Source organism: Rhopalosiphum padi, chromosome 3 (genome assembly GCF_020882245.1).
Source record: "Rhopalosiphum padi isolate XX-2018 chromosome 3, ASM2088224v1, whole genome shotgun sequence".
In the NCBI taxonomy this organism is placed as follows: Eukaryota; Metazoa; Arthropoda; class Insecta; order Hemiptera; family Aphididae; genus Rhopalosiphum; species Rhopalosiphum padi.
Window position 1 is genome coordinate 33500484 of NC_083599.1, and position 8503 is coordinate 33508986.

At 25.4% G+C, this 8503-nt stretch overlaps 1 protein-coding gene across 1 annotated transcript; it reads right to left on the bottom strand.

Moving 5' to 3' along the window:
* Positions 1 to 1748: 1748 nt before the first annotated feature.
* Positions 1749 to 8503, bottom strand: LOC132927760 (double-stranded RNA-specific editase 1-like). Its single transcript, XM_060992353.1, has 5 exons — positions 8356 to 8503; positions 5773 to 5857; positions 4145 to 4975; positions 2855 to 3480; positions 1749 to 2793 (listed from the first exon to the last, which is right to left on the bottom strand). The coding sequence occupies exons 3-5, from the start codon at positions 4916 to 4918 to the stop codon at positions 2370 to 2372; spliced, it is 1824 nt and encodes a 607-aa protein (XP_060848336.1). The 5' UTR covers positions 4919 to 4975; positions 5773 to 5857; positions 8356 to 8503; the 3' UTR covers positions 1749 to 2369.

Below are 8503 nucleotides of genomic sequence, written 5' to 3' on the forward strand. Positions count from 1 at the left end.
CGGCAATGTTTACATTTTTATGTGATAACAAGACATTGATAACTGAATAAACCGTTGCGGCTTACACTGCTTATAGTCTTTCAAGTTTTAACTCTTCAAGTTTCGACTTATTTTGTAATAATGGTTTATTCGTGTTGTGTACACGGTTGTTATATGTCTATGGAAGTATTGGACTCTTTTAAGTTAACACCGTGCCACAGAATAACCAGAAAGGACAGAGTTTATCGCGGGCTAACGTTTGTTATAGTTTACAAAAATGTATGCTGCCGAACTGTCCGAGGCCCTATAAAATTGGCAAATCAGCCAGTGTCCCTCCTGGATATTCTGTGACTGTACCCTAAGTCCTAACTGTCGCGTTTTACTATCATCGTGCGACCGCGGCTTTGGACTGCGTAAATGCGTTTTGTCCTATGTTGTACGTGGGCTAGAGAGAGAAAACAAACAGTGTGTGACATCCTCTTGACATATTTATTTCTGTATCTCATATCTTTTTGTGTTTTTTTTTAACAATATTTATGTAACTATATAATTAAAACTCTTATTATTATAGAATTACTACAATGGCCATTGGTCATTAGTCATTACTTTTTATTTTTAGCTTTTAAGGCTTGTTGGACAATTTTTCATATGTAACATAATTTATTATTTAAATTATGTTCGAAAATATTTTTCTGGTACACGGATCCCTCCAAAAATTGATTCTGAAGACGTGCTTGATATAGCCATGAACCACAATTTTAAGGTGTAGGTACCTATTTAAGGTATATCTTAAATCGAGCTAGGGACCAATATCCCCTCCAATTTAAATACAATATGGGATCAATGTAAAAAATAAAGAATCTGAATTCACAGAGATATATGATAGCGATTTGAATTAAAAAGTGTATTGCCATGAATATATATTACAAATGTCATTGTACACAAATTTAGATTACATTAAGTATTATTAAACGTAGTGTAAATTAAAAATATATAGGTAATTGAAAAAAACAAAAAAAAAAATTATTAAAAATATAAATTTTTAAGCAAAACTCTTGCTATACTTATCCAATATAATGTGGTAGAGCTAATAGGCTAGTAGGTACTAATGGTACAATAGCTTAAAGAATTTTTTTTCCATGTAAGAATCATCTAATAATTTATCAAAATGTCCTTAAATTAAGGGATTCAATACTGACAGTTTCTCTTTTGATCTAACACACGTGGAACATAGAATTTTAAACATGTTATTTTCCAAAACATACAGACTGATCTAGTGAAGCGATAAGAAATCTGAAAATTGATTTCAATTTTTTGTTAAGTCTGCTTGATATTGGATTTCTTATCGCTTCACTAGATCAATCGGTACAAGTTCTACGTTCCACGTGTGTTAGACAATGACAGAAATGGTCGGTATCTAATTCCTTTAATAAATTAACGATTTGTTACTCAAGTTAATTAATTAAATTTTGATGACATTTATTAAGTCAAGTTGCTATACCCTGAATTTTGATTAATGGTTAATATATAATATACTAGTATATTTATGTGAAAATATTTATAAAAACTAAAAAGTATTCAAAATGTATTTGAATAGTGTATAAATATTAAATACTAATTGTAATCTCAAAAATTAACATTTATAGTACATTGTTTTTAAAATAAAATAAATAACTAATTAATTTAAATCCGTGATAATTTAGTAAATTAACTTATACACACTTGATATATTTTTTTGTATTAGGATTAAAAAAAAAAAAAAGCTAGTATTCAATAATATTAATGATTGTATTTGAAAAAGTATTTAAACATTTTAAACATAAATTTACAAATAATTTTAAATATCAATAAACAATATAAAATTTCATAATTTAGTTTCTTGCAACATAATACAATGATTAATAGGTATTTATTGTCTAATAATTAGTTATTGGACATACAAATTGCTTGATAGTGATGCCTCACTTACACCCCTTACCAACTTATCTGCCTATATTCACTTGATTTATCTTACCCTACAACTTTTATTTGTTTCCTAGACTAAAAACTACAGTCAAAACTTAAAAATCCGATTTTTGTGAATGTTATTGAGATGATAAAAAAAAACAGTGCTTAAAGATATGAAAATCTAAACGTAACTAGTTAAGTTAATAAGTTAAAATTAACTTATCTTTTAACATATTAAATCGTTAATGCCCTGCCTTGCATATTATTAAGAAAGACAGAGAAAGATATTAAATATAACTAAAAAAAATAATTAAAATAATACATATTGTTAATAATTTATTTAGTCAAATGTTCATACTTGTATATACATATATATATATGTATATATATATATATATATATATATATATATAACAACAAAGTGCATGCGTGTTTAACACTTTTTAACAGCTCTGATTGTTCTGATTATATATAATATTATTACTTGCATTAACAATATGTAATTCAAAGCTTTTAAGTTCTTCAGGTTTGTGTACCCAAGTTCCAAAATTTAATGACTTAAATGTTGATATTAATTCATTTTTAGCAGCTACATAATTTTTATTTTTTTTTTTCAATGAATCATAAAATATATTTGTTTCATTTTCAATAAGAGTTGATAAATTATTTGAAGCAATACACAGTTTAATATATTCATTAGCCAATGAGGTTTTACATACTCTGGATAACTTGTTTTCAATTGTTCTACCTAAACTTCCTTTAATAATTTCAATTCCTTCGTTTATAATCCAATTTATGCAGTGAGGTGATTGTGTAGTAGATCTACAGGGAAGTATACTATAACCACGGAGTTGAGGTTTTTGTACTCTGCAAGTAAAAAACAATTAGATAATAGAGATTTAAAATAAGAAAATGGTTAAGTACTCACTTATAATCTTGTGGTAATTTATTAATGCTGTTTTCAACACGACCATAAATTGTTCGCTTCATATGATTTATATTGAACATACTTCCGATTGATATTGATTCTAAATAAATAGGTTCAACAAAATTTGATAATAAATTTCCTTGAAGTCCAAGTACAGTCCAACGTGTTAGTTTGTCTGAACATGACATAGTAACAAGACGTTCACCCTGAGCAACTCCATCATATGTTTGATATTCTCGACCAAATACAGATACAGTGCCAGCACCATTTTCTATTTTTGATCGAAGTAAACCACGATTTAATCGATTCAACTGGTGTTCTGTATCAGAGAAGCTATAAACTCTAGCTTCACCACAAGGAACAGTGTTTATGTATAAATGAAATGTAATATCTTTTGCTAATTTGAACTTAGATTTGTTATCATCTGAGATAAATATAGAAGGATGGCCTTTCACCGATTCCATGAGTTCTTTATAAAAGTATTTCATTAGGCATCTACGAGTCAATATTTCTGCATGACAGTCATGTAAAGATTCACCAATTAGGCTCAAATAGTTACCGGATAAACATTTTGTACCAGTAGCCAAACAAATTACTTGTGCTGAGTTCAAATCTTCTTTGGTCATCTATATAAACAAAAAATAAGTACATCAATATATGTAAAACAATTCATTATTATTATAGAGCTCGGAAATTGATGACCTTAAAAACATTCAAAAATGATCTAAAAAATAACCTCAAAAAATTATAAATATTTGTTTTAAATTAATAAAAATATGCTTTATTTAAATTGTACTCTATTTTACTATAAAATTCTATATACATTTATCAAAGCTTAAAAATTACTCAAAAATGACATACAAATTACAAAAATGTCCTTAAAAATTAAATAACATTTTTTTTAGACATTTCGAAAATATTACAAAAATAATAATAAAATTGAGGTAAGTATATAATATTTACTACAACACTACAACAACGACTATAAATGGTGAGATAATATCGGATAGGTAAACTAATCTTAGTCCATGGTAGTTTCAAAGTTTTAAGTAAGTTATCGGCATGATTATAATTAGTGAACTAATGTAAAATCAGTAAAAATCTAAAAATGTGGGAAAATGACCTAAAAAGTAATAAACACCAAAAAATGCAAAATAAAAATTAATTGTTCAGATTTACATACTAATGAAACACTTTTGTGGCTAAGAGAGCATCGTCTAAAAAGTTCTTAAAAAAAATGCAAAATTTTTCAACTTCCGAGCCCTAATTATTAACGAATAATTCATTTACTTTGATAATACTTGCTATAACTGAGTATTCTTTAAATTTATTTTCAGTAAATTCTAATTTTTGATATATTTTATCTGTGATTCCAGCAAAATGATCAATAATTTTAGAATCACTATAATCAGTGAGCAACATTTCTATTTGGTTTTTGTACTTAATATTATTTATTGGCTGTGACTCGTACAAAGATTTTAAAGCATTACGACATGCAATTTCTTTTGCTTCTTTTTTATTTTTCCCATAACCTATATATTTATTACCAGAAACAATGACACTAATTGTTTCCAATAGACCGTGAGACTGTTCATGTTCATATGTCAAGGTTTGTCCTGGAAATATTTCATTTAGGATACATACTGCTGATATTTGATGTACAGCAACTTGGGAATCAATTGCAAGTTTTTTTGAAATTGAGTTTTCAATAGAATCATCTTGAGATTTTATTGAAAATTTTTTTGAAGGCGGGTTGTTTTCCATCAAATTGTCTGTATGTTTTCTTTTGAGAACCGCTTTATCACTTTCTATATTATTATTGGTTTTAGAATTAGCGTTATAATTCATGGATGACGATATGTAATTCATTATTGCATTTTTTTTTGCTCTTTTCTTTGAAGAGCCACAACCATCAAACAGAGAACCATTTAAATATAACGAAACTTTGAACGTAGGCAAATGTGATGGTCCACAGCATATAAAAGGAGACCACTCTTGATTAGGTTGAGCTTCATTGAAATCTCTTAATAAAGTTGTATTATCAATACTGGTTGACTTTTCCATTTTTGTAAATAGTTTTAATTTAATATACTAACGACAGAAACCACAATTTTTGGTAGTCTATAAAAAAAAATAAAATAAAAATATAATGATTAATATTCTTAGTTACTTAACTTTTAAGTAGATAATATATTTGATTAGGTGCGTACATAATTAAACTAATAAGCAAATAAATAACAAAATATAAATCTAAAGTAATGAACAGGGCTTGTAAGTTCATGCACTAAAAAATGCATAAATTAGCATGCATTCATGCTCTAAACATTGGCAAAACATGCATTAAAATATGCAATATGTAAAAAAATCATAGGCAAATTTCAAATAATAAGATAAAACATCAATTAATTTTAAATGTTTTATTCCTTTTAATTTGTATACACTTTAAAATAGTCAAAATTAATAAAATAAGAAACAAAAATGAACCAAAATATTTAAATAAATAATTATAATATTTTTGTATGTAATATGCGCTAATGACACTAAAAAACTACTATATGACATATATGCTTTTACACTCAAAATATGCAAAAACATGCACTATTCAACTTTATATAATTATTACTATTGTTATTAAATGGATTTGTAGTATCTCAGTTAGCATGTTTTCCTGTGTAGCAAAAAATACATGTAAATGCATGAACTTACAAACCCTGGTAATGAATAAACAACTATTTGAATAATACACTCATTCAATTAAATTATACTTATTTTAAACTTAAATAAAAAAAATGCATAAAATATAACAAAATGATGAAAAGAGTAGTTAAATTTTCTTATTATACAAATAATATTATGATTGAATATATTAACTTTTTTTTATATATTAAGTAAAAAGAAATATTTAAATATATATATACCTATTTTATTTATTTTTTTTTATCTAATTGACCATGTTCAAGAGTACTGTTGAATAAAATCTTACTTTTTTTCTTTGGTAAGAACCTGTAAAAAGAAAATAATACAAATTAAATAGTACATTTGAGTATAATAACTTGGTAAAATATATATTAAATCAATATGTTATTAATCTATTTTACATTTCATTAAATCATTTTTTGGTACTACTAATACTATGTTAAATTAATATTTTTTTTCATCAAATTAAATTATACACAAATTAATCTTACATTATTAAATATAATTTTAATTTTAAAAGATTAATATACAATCTGTATCAGTTGACACAATAAGCATATTAAAAGTTAAGAGTTAAAAAATATACACGATTATAATTTTATAAAAGAAATAGAGACACTTTCAATTTGAAGAGCATGAAATACTCATGTTAATTACATAAAATATCTCGACACCACTTACATTTCAGTTTTTCAGTTGCCTAGTAGAAGAATTTCTGGTTATAGTAGCAGACACTAAGTTTTTAGTTAGAGGATTTGTATGAGAAGTTAGTCTGTTGTGAAAAGTTTTATAATAATGCTTGGCTTCTTCATTTAATGTTTTTAGATTTAGATCTGCGCGGAGTGTATAATTTGATACATAAGAAATTTTATAATGAGAGCAGAGTATTTATTATAACATAAAAAGTTTTTAGCATTTGTCATGATGATAATGATTAATATTCTTAGTTACTTAACTTTTAAGTAGATAATATATTTGATTAGGTGCGTACATAATTAAACTAATAAGCAAATAAATAACAAAATATAAATCTAAAGTAATGAACAGGGCTTGTAAGTTCATGCACTAAAAAATGCATAAATTAGCATGCATTCATGCTCTAAACATTGGCAAAACATGCATTAAAATATGCAATATGTAAAAAAATCATAGGCAAATTTCAAATAATAAGATAAAACATCAATTAATTTTAAATGTTTTATTCCTTTTAATTTGTATACACTTTAAAATAGTCAAAATTAATAAAATAAGAAACAAAAATGAACCAAAATATTTAAATAAATAATTATAATATTTTTGTATGTAATATGCGCCTAGTAGAAGAATTTCTGGTTATAGTAGCAGACACTAAGTTTTTAGTTAGAGGATTTGTATGAGAAGTTAGTCTGTTGTGAAAAGTTTTATAATAATGCTTGGCTTCTTCATTTAATGTTTTTAGATTTAGATCTGCGCGGAGTGTATAATTTGATACATAAGAAATTTTATAATGAGAGCAGAGTATTTATTATAACATAAAAAGTTTTTAGCATTTGTAGTTAATTATTTAAAGTCAACCTTTTGGATTTAATGTGAAGGGCCCAAGTTAGTCAAAGTATAGGCACTGTTGGGTTGGTCTGAGGTATAATGTTATAAAAAATTGGTAAGAGAATACCTCCTTGAGAAACATTAGCATTCATAGCAACTGTCATAGAAGGAAAAACTGACAATAATATTTATTGGTAATGATGGGAGAAATGAGTTTGAGAATAAACTTTTCTAAAACTTTAATAAAAAAATATCAGAGGTTGATAGGTTTGTAGGAAGTTAGCAGGTTTGGAGGTTTATAGAGCTTAAAAAATATAATAATTATTAAAAACATATATAATAATATAATAATATAATTGTAGAGAATTTCCAGATTAGAGCAAAATAGAAGTTTTAAAATTGTGTTGTTACATTAATAATTTAACAATATAAATTTTACATAAATACCTCAACACTCATATAATTAAAATATTTTGTGATGAACTGAAAGTTAAAAGAACACCAACACATAATAATATATCATATATTAAAATTATTCATTCGATTTTTACTTATAAAGGTACTGGCAGGCATGCAATTCAAATATCTGTTAATGTAATATTTTTCATTAAATTGTTTATTAAATATAACAATGTAAAAGAAAAATATAAAATATTCATTCTCATTCCGGATAAATCTGTCAGCTTGTATAAAATATAAATTATGTACAAAAAAACGTTAAATCGTCAACATTATTTAATATCCCAGCATTTTTACAAGTAATATTGACAATATTGTATGATAATAATTATTTATTTATACTATTATTGACGTTATTCAATTTCATATTATTAATTATTATTATATGATAGATAATATGTGGCCAACAGCAGCCTCTATCACCTTTTAGTCTAAAACAATATGCTATTGATTATAGCATAATAAAGTAAATAGTCTATTCTAAAATCAACGCTTATACCAAGCAGTTATCTGCGAATTAGTAAATATTATAAACTTTTATTATTAATATTATGTCTGCTATGAGTGGGAGAATGATATTGTATACAAAATAACGTCTGAAAAGAGAATATTTTAGTTAAATTAAAAAATTAACTAACTCTATCATAGATCACAAAACTGTTATTATTGTACAATAACGAAGAATATATATATAGATAAGTAATAAATGTATGTACATTGTACGTATAGTGAATACGTGAAAACTGTAAATAATTACAGGTACAGTAATGTGCGCCTCCACAACACAATACTAGCTATAAATATTAGTGCTTAGTACTTACCCTGGACGAATGGCGAATTATTTATAATTTATAACGTGTAGTTGAAATGCAGTGTAGTAACTAGTAAGATTAGGTTAAGTAGTTTGGTTTTGTGATCTATTAAACTCCTAATTCTAATATTGTTTATATAATATTGTAGTCATGACAA

Bases quoted from the DNA above. Each gene is read 5' to 3' on its own strand.
- LOC132927760 (XM_060992353.1), bottom strand. From the start codon at position 4,918: ATGGAAAAGTCAACCAGTATTGATAATACAACTTTATTAAGAGATTTC. The intron at 3,481-4,144 runs GTAAATGAATTA...TTGTTTATATAG, and splicing joins TTATAGCAAGTATTATCAAA to ATGACCAAAGAAGATTTGAA. The intron at 2,794-2,854 runs GTGAGTACTTAA...TTTTACTTGCAG, and splicing joins AAATTACCACAAGATTATAA to AGTACAAAAACCTCAACTCC.